General features: G+C 36.5%; 2 protein-coding genes across 4 annotated transcripts in view; one reads left to right on the top strand and one right to left on the bottom strand.

Moving 5' to 3' along the window:
- The window catches only part of 5-HT2A (5-hydroxytryptamine receptor 2A), a 391,848-nt gene that overhangs the window by 86,253 nt on the left and 281,184 nt on the right, over positions 1 to 24,411 (top strand). The window lies entirely within an intron of this gene.
- On the bottom strand, positions 13,582 to 14,678 carry LOC141486398 (uncharacterized). Its single transcript, XM_074184278.1, has 2 exons — positions 14,442 to 14,678; positions 13,582 to 14,378 (listed from the first exon to the last, which is right to left on the bottom strand). Exons 1-2 carry the CDS (start codon positions 14,591 to 14,593, stop codon positions 14,123 to 14,125), a joined length of 408 nt encoding a protein of 135 aa, XP_074040379.1. The 5' UTR covers positions 14,594 to 14,678; the 3' UTR covers positions 13,582 to 14,122.

Raw genomic sequence — 24,411 nt, 5'->3', positions numbered from 1 at the left:
GGTAGTTGTTTACAGCTGATTCTCGGCCTCCCCCCACCACTATGACGTATTAATTGCTTTTTTTATTGGTTGTTGTTTGGTGAAGTTTTTTTTTGTTGTGCAGTGAAGTCAAGGCGTTGTGACCTTGAAGTGTCTGGTGCATGGATCGTTCAGATTTTTTTTTCATATGAGATTTTGTGTGTGTTTATGTGTGTGTGTAGGAGAATGCACGGTACAGGGTTTCATCATGTGCTTGTTTGTCTATGTACAAACATACGTCTGCATACTTCGAAGATCCTCCAAGTAATAAATGCTCCATCGGTGTTAGGGCACCAAGTTAGTAGTGGAGTGACGTCACAGCAATAACGTTCAACGGCTAGAGAGCGACATGTTCACTCCACGACGTGTGGCAGAGTAATGCGTATTCATCGGTCTGCCCTCACCTCTCTGAAGCGATGAAGGTTCGCTCTAGCCCCGCTATCCATGGTGACACAACGGCAGCCGAGGACTGTTTGCCTAGCGTCTACCTCTCCGAGACCGCAACGACCACTGCTTGCTCGTACCGGCAACTGTTATCGCATCAAGTTGGGAGATGGGCTTGGCTGTGACGTCAGGCATCTCTAGTGGATAGCAACTAGCAATGTGAATCTTTCACGGTTTCATGGTGGGGGTGACTCACACTGTTTAATATAAAAGAAATGCCTGGCACACTATGAAATCAGTAGACGAATATATCTGCAGCAGTTAGCAATTGGTAGAGTGTTATTCAGTTCGTAATAGAAGGAAGACGGTGAGTGTATTTGTCTGTTGGAAATTGTTTATATTTTCATATATATTTTCATCATGTCCGTTTCAAAAGTAGACTTGAATAAAATTAATAATTTGATTGTACAGGAGGTTGAAATACTAGAGCAAAAGGCCTTATCATCATTGCCAATTGATGAAGTGTACATAATTAAAAATATGTCAACTTATTCTACACGATTTGGTAAATCAATTTTATTAACTTTGCAAGATGTGAGCAATGATAAATATTTAAAACATGGCTACCAAAACGTATTTCGTTGCAATTCAGTGATGACGATATATCTTGTATCAACTCATCAGGTGGTAAATATACGATGATGTATTTAGGACAGAGCCAACAAAGTTTTGCTGGCATGAAAACGCGATCTCTAGTCAAATTCAATATGATTGAATAATAGTAATAATTTATAGTGAATTTCTTTAGGTCATAGCTTACAAAGTTTTTTTTGGTGTGAAAACGATAACTCTAGTCAAATTCAATATGATTGAATAATAATAGTAATTATAATGAATTTCTTATTGTTTTATTAATATTCATATATTAGATGATAATTATATGGAAATATAAACATTACTAACTTAGTTGAATACACTCACTTTGTAACTACAAGTAAAATGGGAATGTGAGTATTATATCACTGAAAAATTGGAGGTTGCTTATTGTTTTTTTTTTTTTTTGTTCGATTTCAGTTCCACCATTTAAAGATGTGGATGCAGTACGCAAGTCAAGATTGGGTCGATATTGTAGATCTCAAATCATCGGTTCAACATTTGTCGTCTAAATTGAAGGTGTTGGGTGATGGAGCCGAACATGCAAGCGTTTATGATATGAGTGTATGCTATGATGAAAAAACAAATCGAATTATGCCTTCGTGATGCTGAGAACTATTGGAGTGGTGCAGAAGTTTGCAACAAATTTTTGGATAATGAATTGGAATTGTGGCAACTTTGTGAGGTTATGATTGAACTGAACCTAAGAAGATTCCTGTATAGCCTCCAACCATACTTGCCAGAATGGATTATTCATCACTTTGAATTGAATGATGAAAATCGAGAGGAAATTGAAGATGGTCGCGAAAATGATGATTATGAGGAAGAAGTTATTTTAGATAGTCTGTATGTTCCTGTGAATCATAAATAATGTCAAATAAAAACTTTGTATTATTTTCATGTTTTATTTATTTAAATCTGATGAAATACAATAGAAAATGATTTACAAAACAATAAATATGATATAAAATACAATACATGATATAAGTCAGTTACAAAATAAAAAAAAAAAAAGATCATAAAAAGTACATGATAGAGTGAAAAAAAAGTGTCAATATCTGCTATGAACTGAACCATCCAATGCATTGTATGTTAAAACTGTATCATGCAAAATTAATGCATATACTTTAGTGTTGTCTGGAAACTTGGTCTTCCTCGTCTCAAACTCAATCTTTATATCAATAGTTGATGATTTTGTTGCATTCGGTTGATGGGAACAATCGATGACGAATAGTGGATTCTCTCTAAATTGTCCAATGTTCAGAGGTTCACTCATATCTTTATCATAATAACTTCGCTGGAAACTCTCAAAAGCATAATAAGCAGGAGCATCAAGTTTTTTATCGAAATTCAAATTCCAACGCTCAATATGGATAAACTTCAGAATTCAAGTATACTCGAATACTATTGATATCAGCAGTTGTGAATTTTGTAATATCTTGTGTTCTATCTTCAGATGTGGTAGTACTTTGGAATGCGATGATGACAAAACGAGGAGTTTCCAATGCGTTAGTTGTTTTGATGGCCCATATGTCTGAAGAAGTCCCACGTTATGATGGTAGTTCATAGAGGTCCCACATACGATACGCCAACTTGATTTTGGCATTCAGACCGCTTTTGTTTATTCTACTCAAAAGTTTGAGCTTGTGTTTATCATCTGGTACAATATGCCTTATTTTCCATTCGATTTTTATTTATTTCCAAATCAGCATCAACCTCACCTTTATATGAGTTTTTGAATGATCGAGCGATAATCAAAATCAATTCCTGTTTGGCATTCAAGATACTTTTGTTGTAATCTTCAGCAAAACCCATCAAATATTTCAGTGGTAGTTTTCCACTAAAAACATGACTGTTTGTATCCAAGATATCTTGCTTCAATTGTGAAAGTCCCCAACCAGATGTCAATAATGTGTTAGCATGATGGATTGTCCAAATGATATCATGGTTTCATTGTAGATGTTATCCCAGGTTTTCTAACAACAGCCACTTGTTCACCTCCCATTTCATAACGAATTTCGTCAAAGAGAAATGCAATTGCATTATTCGAGAGATAGCATGTTTTCGCTACATCTTTGGGGGTGAATTTACCTTCTATGTAAATGAAGCTCTCGGCAATATCTAGTATAACATCTTGATTATTGATTGCAATTCTGATTTCATCCGAATTCCTGAATAGCGGTGATCCATAGGGCTTATATGTGTGCTCATGTAAACTTATGAGAGAATGATCGAGCACTGGTTCATTGAATATATTCAACTTTTCATTGTTTGTTTCGAGCACCATTGTTATTTTCTCACTTTCAATCCAATCGATTTCAAAAATTTAAGATCACTCACAGACAGAGCGTTATGTGCTAACTGTTTAGCATACACTTGTGGAATGAGCTTCTTTTTATGCACACCTTTCTTTTTGATAGTGCAACTCGTTTGGGATTGTTCAATGCGATTTTGTCTATTATAAATGAAACCATTATAACAGTTATTCGTTTTTCAATTCCAAAATTATTCAAATCTCAATTTCTTCTTCTTTATAAATTATAAGGTTATTTTTTTCATCCAAAATACGCACTGTAATGTTGTGAATCAATGACGACCTTCTGGACTGACAGGCATATATATAATACTGTGTGGTTCTTTAGTAAGATTGTAGCCAGGTTCAACATCAATATCGAATGAGAAAAGAATGTGGGATTCTTCACCATTATATATATGAACCAGATATTATATTGCAATCTAAGCGGATAAGTCTCACAGTTGTAAAGTTTATTGGTAATGATGATTCATGTATCTGATTTGGTGGAAATATTTCATGAGCGAACCCCATCATTTCTGCTATTGAATTTGGATGTGTCAGATCAATTTCATATTTGGATCGCATTTCACATTTGAATGTATTATTATTGGCGTGTAGATAGAAAATATCATCTGCAACGACATCATTTGGTTTTTTATCATGAAACAATCTGAACATGATATGTTTCTGTATGACGGCATTGATCTCTTCTATTTCATAAGCACCACATGGAATTTCAATTGTCAACTTTTGGGGTATCGATGAGTTGTCATTACTGATTCTAAAACTAACTAAGTTATTAGCTTCAGTTATATTATTGATTGTATTGCATCCATAGAATCCCAAAAGTCCTAATCCATAACGACTGTTCCTATCCAATTCAATTGGTCTGAAAAAAATCCGCACTCAAGACACTTGTCCCGACAGCTTGTAGCTCGAACTTTCGTGACATGACTGATGAATATTTTGAAACACATTTCAATTTATTATTGTACACAGCAACAGCACATTTGAGACAATTTACACTTTTTGGAAGGTGTTGTATTGTAATAAGTATCATTTTTATTGATACCAATATTCACATCCTCTATATTACAAATACAACACATAGATTTCCGAGGTATAGGACCGTCATTAACATCCGATTCTGAATTTTGATCGTGGTGGTGGTGCTCATAACAATATCTATGTTTCATTATATCGATGTCATCTTGCAGATGCTTAGGCAACTTTTCCCAAACATATGCAATCTCATGTGCAACACATGCAAGTATCACTTCCTTAGGCATATTTGCAAGCATCACTTTATCCATTTTTTTCAAGGTACCATATTTTGAAAACATTCTAAGTGAAAACCCCATTCCCTTGATAGCCTCCGATCCAGTTTTGGTGTTGAATCCATTTTTATTTGGAAAATTATTTAGAGAGAAACTGCAAGCACAAGTGACCACAGAGAACTGTATTAAATTTCTGTTGTCGATCATAGTTATATTTGATTTTTACATTCGAACATTTTCGAAAGAATCGAGTCAATTCCAATGGTGGGGGTAGATCTCCAAAACTATCGAAATATGTGACTTCTTTCCCACATTTTTTATATGCCACCCAATGTGTTCCTGGTCCACTTATTCCATCTAAATTAACAATAGCTGTCTCGTTTTGTTTTGGACCTGAAGATGGTAATCTATCACGCATAAAAACACCACGAAAATGTGGAATTTCATTTTTTGTGCATAATAACTGAGATCGAGATCAGTAAGAGGCCTCTGAGGTAGGGGTTCAATTAGTTTTTTGTTTTGTTTGTGGCTTTGTATGGTTTTAAATATAGTCCTAAACCTTTACGGTATGGTTTGAGATATATTCCACTTCCGCGTTTGCCTAATGCTACAGCCTCCATGGTTTTATTGTGACGATTGGCTTCCATTAAAGCCGCTCTGCTGGCTTTTGCCGAATTCACGGCCTTGGTAATACCAGCAGCAGCTCCCGCCAAACTTCCTAGTGCGGATAGTCCAGCAAAAATTGGTATCAATGGTAAAAGTCCACCGATCTTGGGAACAGGAATTATGCGTGGTGTGCGGATTTTCTTCTTTCCACCGGCAGCTTTAAGGTATTTACGTGCCGCCTGCAATGCCACAGTGATAGCTTTTTTGCTATTATTCGTCACAAATTGATTCCCACCAGCTTTCTTCAATACATTTCGCACTTTATGGACTATCCCAGCACCAAATGCAACTTTTTTTAATTTTATTTTTCTTCGTTTGTTTCCTCTTACATTTTTTCTTATTGGTACTACAACCCATGCCCATATGTCTTTTCGCTTTCATAATGTTGGTGACAAGTAATGCAGCTGCTCTTTCCCCAATACTCGCGTCCTTCGATTTAACCTATCCCAAGCGCTGTATTCAAGTTCTTTGTCGGCTAAATGTCTTGCTGCAAGATCGGATGGATGCTTAGAATATTGAATATCGTGTTTTTTGCATTCAATATCTAATTTATTGATTCCAGGGTCGTTACGAGCTAAACGTTGTTTCAATTTTGTACCCGGTCCACAGTATTGATAACCTCCGGTAGATGTAATTCGAAAGGAAGTTTGTTTATTAAATCATTAACAAAACCACAACCTCTTTTAATTTTACGATCACTTTCAATACGTCCGTATCGTTTGATGGTACACATTGAAATGAATAAGCTAATAACATTTATATAGTCTCCAACCACGGCACGATGCGCATTGTAAAACAGAAAGAAAAGTTTGCTGTAGATAATCTAGATGAGAAATTTGGTTGTGGATTGAATGGACAAAGGGTATTCAGACATGGTCCACTACTTCCATCATCAGTTCGAGGACTCATTATAGGACCTTCAAATTGTGGAAAGACGAATGCAATGATATCACTATTAACACATCCACAAGGACTGAGATTTAGAAATGTGTATCTCTATTCGAAATCACTCAATCAACCTAAATATCAGTACTTGCGAAGTGTTTTGGAACCTATAAAAGGATTAGGTTTTTATACATTCAGCAATAATGCAGAAATAGTGGAACCCTCCGACGCTAAGCCTAATTCTGTTTTCATTTTCGATGATGTAATATGTGAAAAGCAAGATATTATTAGATCATATTTCTGTATGGGACGTCATAAGGATGTTGATTGTTTTTATCTAGCACAGACATATTCACGGGTACCCAAACAGTTAGTGCGTGACAATACCAATTTCATTATAATGTTCAAACAAGATGAGACGAATTTACATCACATTTATTCAGATCATGTTTCACCCGATGTAACATTCAAACAATTCCAATTGATGTGTGTTAAATGCTGGGAGGACCAATATGGATTTCTAGTCATTGATAAGGATAGAAAAATAGATGAAGGTAGATATCGCAAAGGATTCGATAGTTTTATATACCCATGATCTTGTTTTTGGAACTTATTCGATCACTGAATATTGTAGTGGTCACTTCACCAACGAATTAAGCTTTAATTCAAAAAAAGGGCATTATGAATACAAAAAAAGATCCTGAAAATAAAAACAATGAAATAAATTTGAAACGTCAACTAGTAGAGACAACAGAAGCTGTCAGGCAGAAATTCAACTCTATCAAGAATGATAATATTGAAAATCGTACGACACTTGAAAGATTGTATGAGCCCATAATGAAACCATTGAATGTTTTATCATCAAACGCTACTTCTAAATCACCAGTGTTATCACCAAATCATGGAACTGTTCAATCTACTTCAAATTATCCCATGAGTACTCCAATAGGAAGAAAACAATCTTTTGGTAGTGTATCATCTGTGAATAGTGACACGAGCACACTTCAAGACGATATGAGAACAACTCTATTCGAAACACCATCATCGTCCCACATCGATTCCTCGGATCCTGACATCTCACCTGTTATGAATGAAAGTGGTGAAGATGTTTTGATGAAACATTTGAATAATATAAAATCTAGAAATCCAGCATATGATGGAACATTTGGCGTACGTATGGATCCAATTACACAAAAGCTGAAAATGGGAAGTCTAGTGGTAAATTTCAAAGATGGAAACATTTCATTTTGGGATGCTAATAAAGTGAAAAAATATGAATGCGCAGGTAGTCCAGAATTGTATGATATGATTTTTTTGAAGAATCCACAAGATGTTGATAATGAAGAAACTCGTCAAGTATATTCCAAAATATTGAAAATAACGAATGCTCCATATAAACAATATCATCTGAAGAATGGTTTTAAAAATACAAATTCTAAAAAATTTCGTGAAGTTATCAAACCTCTATTAGACTCACGACAATATCCAATAAGAAGTAGAAGTAAAATTGGTGGAGCACTCAAACGAGTGAAAATGGAGAAAATATATAATTCTAAACCTGTGAATTATGTGTACTGGAATTCACCGAAAGAGTTAGTTGCTCGCCTACGACTATTGGTAGCTTCAAAGTCAGCCGGACATACCGGACATGATAATGAAATAATTTCAATAATTGAAGAATTACGTGAAGAAGGTATAATATATTAACATATTCACATGTAATGATCACTGTCACATCATCATTCAATGCAGTAACATTATCACCTTTTCTCTTTAATCATATTGAAATAGAATGACTAATGAAATAAGTGATGTCAAACGACAAGTTGTTAATGAATTACATAAACCTGCAAGACGTAATTTTCGTAGAAGAATAACCACCATCAAAGGTTTTGCAGATCTATGGCAAATAGATTTAGCTGAACTGCAACCTTATGCAAAAAGTAATGAAGGATACCGATATATACTTGTAGTGATAGATTGTTACTCCAAATATCTGTGGACTGTAGCAGTTAAAGATAAAACAGGTAGTACAGTAACTAATGCAATGAAACATGTACTGAAAGAAGCCAAATACTCCCCCAAACACATACAAAGCGATCAAGGGAAAGAATTTTTCAATAAAAGCTTCTCATCTCTCATGCGAGAATATAATATCAATCATTATTCAACATTTAGCACAAAGAAGGCAGCTATAGCAGAAAGAGTGATTCGTACAATAAAGGCATGGCTCTACAAGGAATTTTCGATGAGAGGTCACCACAAATGGCTTGATATTCTTCCAATTATAACTAGTAGATATAATAATAAAGTTCATCGTACAATAGGTATGGCACCCATCAATGTTGATTCAACAACAAAATTAAAATTCAAGGGTATCAATGGAATTGGAGGAAGACAAAGTAAACCCAAATTCCAATTAAATGATATTGTACGTATAAGTAAATACAAACATATTTTTGAAAAGTCTTACACTGCGAATTTTACCACGGAGCTATTCAAGATTGTTAAAATTAATAAAACCATCCCAACGACTTATAATCTTGAAGATATGAATGAACAGCCGATTAGAGGATGTTTTTACGAAGAAGAGTTATTACGAACCGAGAATCCTGACGTATATCTGATTGAGAAGGTGTTGAAGAGAAGAAAAAATAAAGTATATGTAAAGTGGTTAGGCCTTCCTAGCGAACAAAATTCTTGGATTGATGAATCAAATATGGTTTAAATGTATATAATAGTGACTTTTATGAATAAAGTAATATTAAAGTTCATTATTGTTTTCATTTCAATTATAAGTATGTGAACTGAAAAATATTGCAGCGGTAAACATTGCCCCAGCCATTCGCAATGTTCTGTGTATACCAAACCAAATTAATTGTATACTCCATTCCCGCTTATATTTTTCAACTCACGATATTGAAAACACATTATCATTCCCAAAACTAATCGCCGTCACTTTGAAATGCAGTATCCAACTCTTTTTGCCAATTATCTCTCACTGATAATGCTGTCTCATAAAGCTTAGTCGACTCCTCAAGCTCAGCCTGAGCTTGCATTCTCGAACGTTGATGGAATTGCTTATCTTTACCAATTTTTGAACGGAGTTCATCAGCATCTTTAGACATTCTAGCCAATTCAACCTTCGCTAATGCAATCTTGGCATCTAATGCTTCAAGAGTTTCATTATTAGCATTAATAGCTCGCTCACTCTTTTCAAGTTCAGCAATAGTCATCTGTGCCTTTACAAGACGGCATTTTGCTTTCCTTTTCATTTCCCCAAACCGATGGAGGGGGCTGAAAGAAGATAGCGGTTCAGCTTTCAAATCACTCTTCATTTCTTTAGGAGTACCTTTTGGCTTCCTCTTCGATCTGTCACTTTTCGTTGCGGGTTTTTTCTGTCGCACAACACTTTTGGATTCTTTCTTTTCTTTAAAGTCAGTGACAATCGATGAAGATGCCTTAGTAACCTTCCTCTTGATTGTTCTAGATTTCTTATCAACACCAAGAGGAAGGGTAGATGAAGAGTGTTTGAGTGATGATAATTGCGAAACGATCGGATTTTCAATAATAATTTGCTCATTTGGTTCTGGCACATCTGCAAAGTTAACGAAGTCGTTAATATCAAAATCATTTATCGAATCTTGACTCGATAAATGTAATACTGGAATATTTTCAAAATCAGTCTGATCGATATCAACAAGTGGTGAACCATCTTCAGCAATCAATAGCGGCATAGAGCTCATGATTATTAAGGTCTGAGGAATGATATGTGATAGCAATAGAATGTGGATAGGAAAGGTGATGATGTTACTGAGACCTCACCATTTATAGAAGAAAATAAACTAGCGCATGCGCTCTTTCATCAACTGGCACATGCGCTCTCTCACTAAACTATTCACGCATGTAACAATCTTTGTCATTTAAGAGGAAAACTTTGTGTTGCATGCATGTATTTTTAAATGTTAGAAAATAATACAAATAAATTCAAAATATATATATATTTATTAATAATAGAGGACAATAACGATAATAAAAAATGAAAAATGTTAATATGTCTCTGTGGATGTGGAACGTTCTTTGACTCTATTCCTCAATAGTTGTTGCTCGTGCGTCAAACACCAACATTGAAAAAAATGGATTCTCCTATTGGGGTAGAGTTGACCAACCTTCTCACACAGATCCCAAGTACTTCTACATGCATTGCATACATGATTCCAACAATTCATGGAATATGTATCACAACGCAAACAACGTTGCAGTGGAGTTGGAACGGCAGCACAGATACCACAAATATTTCTACAGATACCTATATTGTTAAATATTATAGGTTCGGAACACTTCAGACACTGTAACTGTTGTTGACGATAATCCGATTTTGTTCGCTTCGGTGGATGAGAAGGAGGCGATAGTTGAATCCGCAACACGCAATCACTACACATACCAGTACATGGATTGATTGAATCCTTAGGTCTACTTATTTGACAAAAGTAGCACACAATAGCCCCTGCAATCATCATTGGGTAGACACACACTTTTGGTTTTTCATTCCACTCTTTTGGAAACGGCATTTTACTAATTCGATTAGAAATATAAAGAGATGACTTACAGAAACTCTGAATGCTCTCTCCTATACCTACGATCTCTATTTATACAAATCAACATCATGTGGAAGTATAGTGGGATAACTTCTCCTACTATTCCACTCTAAACGAGTCAAGTGGGAGTCGCATCACCTCCTATATAAGTTGACTTGCAAACCTAGAGTTCATTCATTCACTCTCTACAACTGTGAGCAAACAACAACAAGATGAATTCTGCAAAAATAAATGCTGCATTAAATAGAATAGCTGCTGTTGATGAAAACAATTGGATAGACGAATCAGATGATGAGGATGTCAATGTTCCGCTAGAGGAAGTAATAGTTGAAGCAGAAGATGTTGGAGTCGATGAAGATGAGATAGACGAAGTTGAAAACGAGGCCAACCAAAGCGACGAAGATGATGACGTGATGGAGTTTGAGAGGGTCATGGATGAAGAAGGAGATGATGAAGGGATAGAAGCTGACACAACTGAAGGTGATGGTGCTATGAGGATCGGTATGCGAACACTCAATGTCAGTGAGACACTGGAAGATCCCTTGGATTTGTATTGTGCATTGGATGCATACGTATTGATCAGCACAATAGATGGAGAGAACAAAAAACTATGTTGGTGCTGCTTTCGGTTTTATTCGCATAGAAACAATAATGGAGGGTGGTATGCCCATGTCAACACCCACAACACTGTCTCAATTATGGAAATGGGACAGAATTGGTGTGAAGCTTGCGAGAGGCCACTAACAAACTTCACCCGAGTATCTACATGTATTATATGTAATAATGTCCAACCTGTGGCACAATAACCGTGGACCTACTGGTCAAAAAAAAAAACAACAGCCCTTTTCAGGGCTACATTATTCACACAAACAGTAGTTAGTTGTATTAGTATTCATAGATTATGTGACAAATGAATACTTTGATTAATAAAAGTCTAAGTTGGAAATTTGTTAGTCTTTGAATATCTATACATTATATGACAAATAAATTACTACTTTGACTGAAAAGTCGAAATTTGGAATTTGATAGTCATTGAATATCTATGCATATGATGAGTACTACTTTAAATGAAAGTTGAAGTTGGCATTTGTCAATCATTCATATGCATATAATGATGAATACTTTCACATACATATATTTCGTTTGAGATTATAATGTTAACATAATGTTAACAATGGTATGAATCTGTTTCTGTTTGAAAGTATAATGGTAGCTCTGAAAAGAGCTATTTTTTTTATTGTTTCAGTCTTTAATTGTAGCCCTGAAAAGGGCTGTTATTTTTTTATTAATCCATGCAATGATATGGACTAACGCTCCTCATCATCAGAAACAATAATTATGGTATCGTCATCTGAATCAGATGATATACTAATGATATCATCCTCATAGTAGTCATCTGAATCAGATGATATACTCATGATGTCGTCGTCGTCATAATCAGCTGAATCAGATGATATACTAATCACATCATCCGCATTATTATCGTCAACAGCATCTATGTCGTCCTGAATACCTTGTTCCACTCGTTCTGCGAAATCATCAGGAAGATCATAGATTCGCTGCAGAAATTGAGCGAAGGTTGTACTCAAATGATCAGACGTTGAATCTATTTCATGTACTTGGATGGGTCCTGTACTCGACATTGTGGAAGAATGATATAGAACTGGGATTGTTGCTATATTTATATTGGAAGAAATGAAATGGAGGGGGTGAAATGTAGAACAGTGTTTGAGATTCGAAAACATCAAGAATGAAACTCTGAGCGATTATTAGGAGAAATTCTAGTGATTATTATGGAAAAAAAAACTAATAAGAGGGAGAGGAAGGGAGGAAGACACTGCCCCAGCCTCGCAGTGCCTCGTGTACACCAACCAAAAAGTGTGTACTCCGTGGAAGGAAAGGAAAGGAAATGATGGACGAGTAGATGATTATATGTCATCATCGGAATTGAGGACATCATCATCGATTAGGATTGGGGATGGCGGAGGACTATCCTCGATGAGGATAGGGGATGGTGGAGGACGTCTAACGTCAAGCTCGTCATCAGCATCATCACCAGAGTCGTCGTCGTCATCATCGTCGTCGTCGCTACTCATTGGGACAATGTCATCATAAGCAGGGTCCCACCATCCGTCAGGATCTGGATATTCCGAGTCATCCAAGTGTCCTTCGTCACTGCCAGTGACATGCTGAACTTGCATCCTGATGTCGTGATCCGGTATTCGTATGGCGGACTGTGGGGTTCCGTGGTGGAAGAGACAACCTGTACCTGGCTGTTATCCCAGTAATTGAAGTTGTACCCCTGATCCGGGCAGCTATAGGGTTCGGAGGTTGAATCGGGTTCCATCTCGATGCTAGCTGATCAACTGAATGTTTCATCAGATGATTTCTACTTTTATACTTTCGAGAGGGAGTGGGAGAGGAGTGGAACATTGAGTAGGGGTAAATTGTAGTGTGACATAAGACATATTCAATGAGTAGGGGTAAATTGCAAAGTGACATAAGACATATTCAATGAAAGAGATACTTGAATGGATAAAATACAAATGAAATATACTTGTCGATTTCACTATGAAACATGTCTATTTTTTTATTTTTAAATTTTCTTCACATGAAATTATTTACAAGTGATTAGAGAACACAAAAATTGATGTGAGGTATTTGTCTAGAAGAACTTGGAATTGAAATAAAAAAATAATAATGATAATAAGAGGAAGTGAAGAAAAATGCTCCAACCATCGCATTGTTCAATGTGTACCAAAACCAAAAAACAGTGTACACCTTTATTTCACTTCCTTTTTCCTTTATTCAATATAAACTTAACAAATATAAACTTAAAACTACCATAATTAAATACTCCTAACTAACCTAAAACTAATCTTATATTTACACTTCATCTACAAAAAGAGTGTCCATAACTGTCACTACTTTTTTGTACAGCTCTATCGAAGAGGTCTTTGCTTTACACCTTTCCTGCAGAGATGCATAATTCCGATCTATTTCGGCCATTTCCTTTTGGAGTTCCCTCCGTCGGTTATCCATTTCAGCCATTTGTCGCTTCATGGTAACCAACTCGGCCTCGCTAGATCGGGCAGCTCGTTCTGCTTTCTTGCATCTCTGCAGAAAAACACTCATCTTTTCACTAACCTCTCCGATAGGCTGTGGCACCAACACCTCAGGATCCGCCGGTGTCGCTGGCAGCGGTGGTAGTCGCGTCACCAACGGCGACAATATCACCAACTCCGGAGAAGGACTCCTCGGAATTTCCACTGCTGCTGGTGCTGCTGCTGGTGTGGAGGCCCTCTTACGAGAGGTCGAAAAAACTACCTGCATAAGGATTAGTCCTATTGCAAGTAGCTCGGTACTTTGAAATAGGACCAACCTTTGCTGCAGGTCGTTGGCAAAACCTTCTTCACAGCCCTGACTTCCTCCTCCTCCTCGAATAAGTCAGGGCTAGAAGATCTGCACCTAACTCGCGAACGCGAAGTGGTTGGCTGGTCAACCGTCACCGCTCTCGAAGATGCTGCCTCCTCCTGGTCAGCGGACACCGGCAAAATAGACGCCACAGCATTATTCACCTCCTGTGTATTGGTTGCCATTCTGAAAAAGAAGAAATAATACAAAGTTAGTTGATATAAAAAATAACATTCCTAATTTACTTACTCAAATATCAAGTTGGTCGTTGGAACGTACTGCCTTGTTGTGGAGTGGACTGCTCTCGATGAGATGACTTCTCGAACTGAATGTTGTGGAGTGCTCTCCGGAGGGTATCGACTTCGATGCGTGAGCGGTGGGAAAATGGTGGGAGCGCACATGCGCGATGAGGGTAGGGGTGTACATGCGCAAATGTTGGGAGTCGGGGGGGCGGGGCTTCGGGGAGGGGAGGGGCGGGGCTTCGGAAAGGGGGCGGGGGCTTCGGAAAGGGGCGGGGTATCCGAAAAGTTGGTGGCGACGGGGGGGGGGGGGGGGGGGGGGGGGGGGGGGGCGTGGCCCTAACGGGCCCCGCCCACTGCCTGGGCTCCGCCCAGGTGGGTGGGGCCTCCGGCCCCAGGTAGGCGGGACATCTGGAGAGACATCTACGCCCTCTTCGCGCGCGCGTTCGTAACATAATATGCAACCGAACACCTAACCTAACGTATTAACGTATTAACGTAACCTAACCTAGTACGCTAACCTACCGCTATGCAACCGAACACCTAACCTATCGTATGTATTAACGTAACCTAACCTAGTACGCTAACCTACCGCTATGCAACCGAACACCTAACCTAACCTAACCTAACCTAACCTAACCTAACCTAACCTAACCTACAGTAACTATTAACCTAACCTAACGAGGGAATACTAACCTAACACCTAACCTAACGTAAGTATGCAGCTAACCTAACGTAGCTATTAACCTAACCTAACGAGGGAATACATTCACCATGTTGGTTCCATTAATACATCATCAGTTGGTTTTGGTTTTGGTTGTATTATTCTATGATTTGGATTAATGTTCAGTCCTGGATATCCCAGTCCACCTGATGATGATGGCCTGACTTTATAGTTTCTCTCCAAAACTTCTTTATGGTTTTTCTCCAATACTTCAACTCTCTGTTCCAGTACATCATACTTTTTCATTGTAGTCCCTGTTATGTTTGACATAGCATCAAATTTTTTATTTGTAGACGCTGTTATGTCAGACATTTTTATGTCTACATCACTTGTAAGTTTGTCAAATTTACGAGTGAAAGTTATCCGAGCCTCTGCAATTTTATCGTTAAATGCTTGCCGGGCGTCCCGAGCAATATTGCCTATTGTGGATTGTATTGCAGCTTGTAGGGCTAGAAGTATAACTTCCTTTGCTCCATTAATTTCCCCTCAAGATATGATACAGTTACACAATCACTCTTGTCAATTGGTTCACTTGTATTTTTCAATATTTTCCTTTGCATGTCATAATGACCATCTTTTGTTAATTTAAAACCATTCCAGGAGGACCTCGAATGACATTACCACCCCATTTTCTTTTTCTACCAAACTTATCGATTGTTTTAGACATTGTGCACTCTACGATGATTCTCTTCAAACTGATATTTCTGTCATTTACATTATACTATATATTGCAGTAATTGATTAGGGAAATAGAAATAATACAAATAAAATTTTAATCATTTTATATTCATTACAGTAATACATATACATACATACATAATACATTAATATCACATTACTTCTATCATATATTATTAATTATAAATGGCTACATAAATATCAATATTGAATTTTCCGGTTTTGAAGATATTGAATGATATTTCAATCATTGATCTCGGCAGATAATAAATTAATCAATTGATCCAATGGAGTCTCCTGAGATTGTGATTGTTGAATAATATTACTTATCCAACGAATGTTCTCATTTGGATCGTTTTCATAAAATTCAATATCATTATGACCCCAAGGAAGAGTGTGGGTAGTATTCGGAATGATAAATCGTTTATCATCGTGATATGATAATGCAACTTTATTTTTTAATTCAGTATACATATCATGTAACACGCTTCTAAATGAATTCATCTTTCTGAATATCATACCACCTTGTTCGACGATTTTTTGATAATCTTCGCATGTCAATTCATTCTTTATTACAGATCGTTTAACCCCTTTGGCTTTCTTAAATTCACCATCAACAGATTTCACATAATATGCTTTAGCACCTGTACCATAAAAACTCATGATTGGATCATTTGGAAATTCATCTTTGAAGTTACCCAAGACTGAACTTGTTACTGGAATATTGAATTGGTTAACTATACTGTAATTGGATGTATCAAATCTACTTATGTTAGTTTTTATGAATTCATAAAAATTTTCTGTGTTTACTTTAAGAATGAGCGAGTCGGTATCTGTGTAAAGTAAAGAGACATTTTCATCAAAGTGTTGTTTGATGCATCCATAGAAAAAGTCATACATGACTGTTTTAGATAATTCTAATATGGAAAATCCCAAATATAATGGTTTATCGTAATGAACCTTCACTCTACCCAATTGAATGGCAACGAAATTATCAGTGAAAATTGAACAATTTTTGAAATTTGGTTTGGCTATGAGAGTGCTGGCACCTATATTTTTCTTTATATTTTCCCAATGTGTAACGAGTCTAACATCAATTCGATTATCTACATTCTCCATTGTCTTTCCATACACCGCATTATTCATTAGTTTATAGAAATCTTTAACAGATTTGTTGTTAGACCTATTACGCATTTCAGTATTAAGATCTATATAGGGTTTCATCCAGCATGATTGTTTGAATTTCAATACTCTATGTGTATTCATTACAATCAATCCATTTTTGACAGCTTGCTGTAGATTCCTATAATGAACAATATATTTTCTTTTATCATTCAAATTTGGAATTAATTTGGGAATTTTCGATTGTGTACGAGGTGGTATTATTTTTTCGACTAAAAATGGAAGGTCAGAATGTTTATCATGCAACTCTTGTGGATAATGAATGTCCACTTCAAATACATACCCATACGGACTATCAGTACTCACATCCATCACATCGAGATTAAGAATTTCATTTGGTGTCAACCATGTAAATTCACTTGTTGGTAGAGGTTGTGACATACTGTGACCGTATAGATTTGTTGCATCTAAATATGTAATGAATGTGGAAGGTTCGTTGGGATTATAATTTGGGTAAAAATCTATTATTTGCTATATGTTCCTCTCGCTACATTGACTAATTCCACCTCGTATACCTTTTTGAAAAAAGTGAATCATATCAATGTCAGTTAGTAATTCCAATTCAACATTAGTGAACTTCAACATGGCATCCCATGATAATCCAGGTGCAGTGTAATATTGTGCCGGATCTAAGTTATATATCTCTAAACTTGTGGTGCGGAAGTTTTCAAAAATATCACATAGTAGCAATACATCCGACTTCAAATACAAATCAGAGTATTTCCCCAAATTCTGACACTCGAATAAATTCCAAACTTTTCTAGCCCTATCATAATCAGTTTCCGATATATGTTCACAATTGAGTGTGTCATAAAACTGATTTTTTGTCGGAAGTAATGGATAATTCAATTTGTCAATGTCATCAACAAAACTATATGGAAATACACCTTTCTGTCTCATCAAATTGAATTTCTCAATTTGTGGGAAATGTTTGTGCATCTCCAAACATTGATCGGAGGTCAAGTTTGCACCCAACTTCTCCAACGAATTAGTCATAAATTTATAACTATCGATAAATCTCATTTTGAGATAATTCTTCCTAACCACACCATCTTTATCGGTATAGCTGTGTGTAAAGAGATGCTTCGTGAAAGATATATATTTCTCTTTAGTTTGCGGGATAACATCAACTTTCTCTTTATTCCTATACAATTCTTTTATGAATAAATGACAATCATAACCACTTAAATTATGAAAAATGATAGGTATGAAGTTTGGTATTTTGAAATTTAAATTACATTTCGAGTGAGCGGCATGTGATCTTTTCTTTCCTGTGACATGACAATGATCTCTTACTTTGACGTCACCATCAGTAAATGCTTTATTACATATACCACAAGTTCTGGCTGCAACAAACTGTTCTTCTTCTTCGACAGTTTGTGTATCCATTGGTTTAGGGTTTCTGAGATGATTTTCATGTATCTCTTTCAAATCATCTTCAATGCTACTCACAAATTTCTGAGCTGCATCTACACCCCTATATGTAACAAATTTTGTCAAATCATCATTATATGAACACTTTATCAAATAAGCAAATGAATATGGGGCATGTTTGAATGTTTTAATCGTGTATGAACTTCCAGGATTTGGCTCATTCACATGAATCGGTTTAAGCACTGATTCAAAATCAGCATACACTACAAATGGCACCCTCATTTGCCTCTCAAAGTTTTCAAACATTAGTTTATTTTCCGCAACCATTCTACCATATTTATTGATCTTTAAATTAGTAGTTGGTGTTGTGGTACTAATGTGATTACAATCATACATATTATGACGTAAAAGCAATCTCTCATCAGAAAAATATATCAAACATCCGTCACAAAAATATTTTTTCTGTCTATGAGCTGATAGTTGATTAGAAACTAATCTTGAAAGATCTTTGATCCAACAATAGTGACCATTACCGGAGTCATCAGTTATAAACAACAAATTGACATGTCTCCGGAGTCTTCTCTGTGAGTATCGCAATGGACCAATCACTTCATACTTCATTTTACCCTTCTCAAATGTACTCTCTAAACCGTAAACATTAATTGAAATATCATTCCTATCTTCGAATATTTCGATACTCTTATTATTAACTTTAACCGGAAAATCCATACCTGTGACATCTAAAACAGTGGAAAAATGTGGATATGACGTAAGTTCGGACACTCGACTATCTGCAGGATATAATGCTGATGTTATAGCCCAAGCGAAACAATATTGATCTTCATTACGAACATTCACAACAGCTTTCTTCCATTGAATACATTGAGGCAGCTTCACATATGAACGTCCTTCCAGTGGACTGTATTTATTAATGTTGACCTCGAGAAACAATATTTTTTCACAAGTCCAACCTGAATTATAAAAAAAAAAAAATATTACTATTCAATCTTATTGAAATTTTTAAAAAATAAATACCTGAGTCACGATCCTGGAACTCAGTCGTTTGTGCCACAATTACATCACGGAATCCATCAAAAACAGCATTCAAATCTGAAGATTGGTCCACTATTTTATTTTGGGAATTAAATGACTTCGTGTCCCTCGAATCATCAGTCTGAAGAATATAATTCCCAAAAACTTCCATATTCACCTTGATGCTTTTATGGATCCTGATGGCTGATTCCAGTAATTCAATGACCTTCTGCCTAATCTTATTGAAAAATGAAATGTAGTCACTGGTTACAATCGAACTCTCCACCCTGTATGTAGCAATGCGGCAATTGAATGCATTCGTTATAATTTGAACACCGTCAGACAATTGAACACATGCATTATTTTTATGACTCATGGTTCTTCGGTGAGAATTCACTTGGCTCATAGGAATTGTCACATTACAACAATTGCACGTATACATAGGTGTTGCATTATCCACTCTCACCCGTTTCACTGCAGGCCCTCCTTGGCAACTCTGGAGCTGATGCCGACGAAGATTATCACTACGAGTGAAAGATTTACCACAGTCACAGGAATACATTTTATATAATAGTTCTCACTAACTCACTTGATGTAAACTGACATAGCCAACACTCGTACGCTTCTTAAATACACTCTGATAGGACCCGTCAAGACGTCATAGCCAACCCCACTTCTCAACTACATGCGCCAAGATTACCTCCCAACTGAATGCGATAACAGATGTCGATATACGAGCAAGCAGTGGTCGTTGCGGTCTCGGAGAGGGTAGACGCTAGGCAAACAGTCCTCGGCTGCCGTTGTGTCACCATCGATAGCGGGGCTAGAGCGAACCTTCATCGCTTCAGGAGAGGTGAGGGCAGACCGATGAATACGCATTACTCTGCCACACGTCGTGGAGTGAACATGTCGCTCTCTAGCCGTTGAACGGTTATTGCTGTGACGTCACTCCACTACTAACTTGGTGCCCTAACACCGATGGAGCATTTATTACTTGGAGGATCTTCGAAGTATGCAGACGTATGTTTGTACATAGACAAACAAGCACATGATGAAACCCTGTACCGTGCATTCTCCTACACACACACATAAACACACAAAATCTCATATGAAAAAAAAATCTGAACGATCCATGCACCAGACACTTCAAGGTCACAACGCCTTGACTTCACTGCACAACAAAAAAAAACTTCACCAAACAACAACCAATAAAAAAAGCAATTAATACGTCATAGTGGTGGGGGGAGGCCGAGAATCAGCTGTAAACAACTACTAATATATTTCCTCCAGCAATGCCATCAATTGAAATTCCAGATATTCTCATTTTATCATCCCACCACCAGTCCTAGCGGACATGATGAAAATATTATGAAGTAGTCATATTAGTCCTTGGCCTGTACGTTCTCTGGGTTTCTCTCAAGGATGCTTGCTGTCTACTACATTCATTTTGTGTAAAATCCTCTCTAAGACAACGTCATTAATTAGACAGTTCAGAGTTTGTTTCTAAATTGAGCTCACCTCACATTTGCAGTGGGGTTTATTCTATGAATGTGTTGTGACATAAGTGGATTCTTGCGTCATTTGTTTCAGGAGACCCAGAAAATTAGAAAATGAATGAAAAGCGAAAATTTATTCATTCTGAAGAACTGAGTGATCTAACTCGTTTCATTTTTGTTTTTTATACGATAACGAAAAAATTGAAGTCATATTATTACGGTGTATGTTCCATGTGAAAATATATAGAATGAAAACAAAATACTTTCCATTCAAAACAGTACCCTTCAGTACATCCTGACAAAATCTTTGATAAAATTCAGTTATCTATGAGCGGTCTGCTCCAAACTATTGTAAAACCTTATGAGTATGGACTCAACTAACACAAATTGAAACAACGAGTATTTCACCTCAAATCAATGCTCTGTGATCAGATTTTGGTTTAATCTAGATGTTCCAGTGAAAACTGTAGAGAGAAGTAGCAGCAGATTTTTTGTATGATGGTCGATGTTGACATTCGACTTTGCAACAGACAGGTGGAAGATTCAAGTTTATTTTAGTGAGGCTACTCGATACGACTTCGCACAGGAAGAAGATCATCAGCTTGTCCATGGATGAGATTCCAGTTTTGAACGGAAGAGTATTATCTTGAAGCTTAAAAAGCTGAACGTTTCCTCTTCTAGGAAAAATTGGAACTCTCCAGATTATTCGAGAGTGTTCGAGAACATTTCACTTTCCAGAACTTGTCTGAGTATGCTGGAATGTAGTTCAGGAATCATATGGAACCTTCTAGAACATCCCGGAACATCCCACAATACTGAGGAATGATCAAGTGAGTTAAATGTTGTGACAGCCCTCTATCTTACATCCAATTTTCATCTGAAGGGAGTTTTCGCCCTCTATAGAAATTTTCAGAAAGGTCCAGATCATTAGAGGGTATTAGAGAGCATTTCACAACATTTTAAAACATACCAGAACATTCTGAAATATCTGGATGGTTTGAGAACATATTGGAATATCATAGGTTATTATGGAACATTACTGAACATTTTTGAATGTGAAATATTCAGGAACTTTGTGGACCATCGAAGCCTGGCATGTATGAATGAAACTACCCATTGATAGAATTAGGTGCCTCACATTAGATTTAAATCGCTGGAGATTGAATCCAATCGGAAAAACCTTCTCAGGAAGTTTATTCCAGATAAACGCAGCTCTCCAGGTGAAAAAGTTCTTAAACAGTGGAGTTCCAGGTGTACTGAGTTGAACTTCAAAACGATAAGCAGCCAGAGTCCGTCGCGATTCTGATATAATAATAATAATAATAATAATAACGTCTTTATTATTTCCTCTTTTAATACATAAAAAAAATCCTTCATAATATATTTAAGAAAATAAAGGGCGAAGTTCAACTCGGCAGCGGAGAGTGCTACTCTGTTGTTCTTCCACTTGACCCTGAAAAATACCTATGCGTACCTATTGCATGATACAAAAGAACAATGTATAAAAAAATATTAAAAAATGTCTATACAGTTTTTGGTGAAAGCGGCAGTTTTCAACCTTGTTATGTGAAAATAATAAATAAAACCTACTGATAAGTCCTGAACAAAAGATTTTTAAGTTAGGTTTTGAAAGTTTGGATACTTCCTGTTTTGAAATTTGGTGGGATGAGAATTATATATCTTGCAAATATGGTAACTGAACGATCTCCTGAAGAGTTCAGTTCTGAATGGGGGCGCCGACAAAATTCCTCGATGTCTAATATTGACATTATGAACATCAGTGAGGAATGTTATTTTCTGATGAAGATAGGAAGGTCTTCCGGTAAGGATGATTTTATAAGAGAAATTTCCAGAATGTAGAAATCTTCTGTTTTCCATATTCAAACAACCCGTTTCACATATCTTGTTGGAACTTCTTTCTCGCTTCCTTATTCCATATATTGACCGAAGGCAAGAATTTTGTACCTTCTGAATTTTTTGTTTATATTTGCTGGTTAAATTTGGTCCATATACGGAGTTCGTATAATTGAAATTAGATAAAACCAAGGTGTCGCAGAGTAAGGATTTCAACCTAATAGGAAGACATTGACGTACACCATATATAACTCGTAAGGATGAGTATGCTCTTTTCACTAACGCATTTACATGTTTTTCAAACCTCAGGTTGAAATCCAATAATACTCCTAGAACCTTGGTTTCGTCTACAATTTCGATATTTTCATTATTAATTTTGATATCTACTGAGTTTAGAACATCAACTCGCTTATTATTGGGTCCATATAAGATAGCCTTTGATTTTGTGGGGTTTATAATCAGACAATGATCAATAGCATTTTTAACGAATATACCGAGTTCCCTATCTCGCATGCGTCATTCCTTTTTTGAGGCGGAAAATTTAAATAAATTTGGGTATCATCCGCATAACAATGAATGTTGCATTGCCGAATACTTCTAAGAAGATTACCGGAGTAAAGAGCAAACAGCACAAGACCTAATATTGAGCCTTGTGGTACTTCAGATGTGAGTGGAAGATAGTTAGACTCTGTGTCTCTATGTCTAGAGACTTTCTGGAATCTATTTCTCAAATAATTTTCTAATAAGCGAATAGCTGTACCCGAAAGCCCTATATATCTCAGAATACCAAGTAAAAGTGTGTGATTAAGGGTATCAAACGCCCTACTGAAATCCAACAAAATGAGTATAGTATACCGTCCTTGGTCGGTTGCTCTTATGATATCATCAACAACGTGCAGGAGAGCGGTTGTGCAACTGTATCCTTTTCTGAACCCCGATTGAACAGGTGGCAGTATATTGAATTCCGAAAGATGTTCTGATAACTGCCTCTCCATCGCGCGCTCTAATATTTTTGACAAAGTAGGTAAGATACTTATAGCACGAAGATCTTTATATTCAACAGGGTTTGATTTTTTTGGCAGTACTTTAACCAGCGCTCTACCCCAAGTTACCGGAAAAACACCCTCAAGGAGACAAGTGTTTATAATATGGGTGATATACTCAATTATATGTGGACAACAAAGTCTGATTAGCCTAATATTTAACTCATCACAACCAGCTGCATTCGTCTTTATATTTAAGATAGTTTCGGCAACAAATAAGTCATTTACTTCTTCAAAGTGGAATTTTGTATTCACGAGACGGTTGTGTCTGTGAAAATTCAATAGTTTTTCAGGTGGCTCCAGATTTTCTGGAAAACTGGTTGATTTTCCAGTAACAATATTGGTTTGTTTTAGAGTTTTCCACATATCCTTGGAAGTACTATTATTAAATTTGAATGAGAAAAATGCCTGCTTTTCTCGTTTGATGGCTTTATTCACATAGTTCCGCATATCTTTATAGAATTGAAGATGAATTTCTGATTTCGTCCGTTTAAACCTACGAGAGGCTTTGTTCCTAATAGATATCATTTCCTTTACAGTATCTGTAATCCACGGTGCGCTGGGTCTACTCATCCTTGATCTTATGAAAGGTGCATG

The sequence above is a fragment of the Leptinotarsa decemlineata genome, unplaced genomic scaffold (genome assembly GCF_025532065.1).
Source record: "Leptinotarsa decemlineata unplaced genomic scaffold, Ldec_3_MD MMD2_tig00026354_RagTag_RagTag, whole genome shotgun sequence".
NCBI classification, from domain to species: Eukaryota; Metazoa; Arthropoda; class Insecta; order Coleoptera; family Chrysomelidae; genus Leptinotarsa; species Leptinotarsa decemlineata.
The sequence above is the reverse complement of the archived record's forward strand: the minus strand, read 5'-3'. Positions and strand labels throughout refer to the sequence as shown.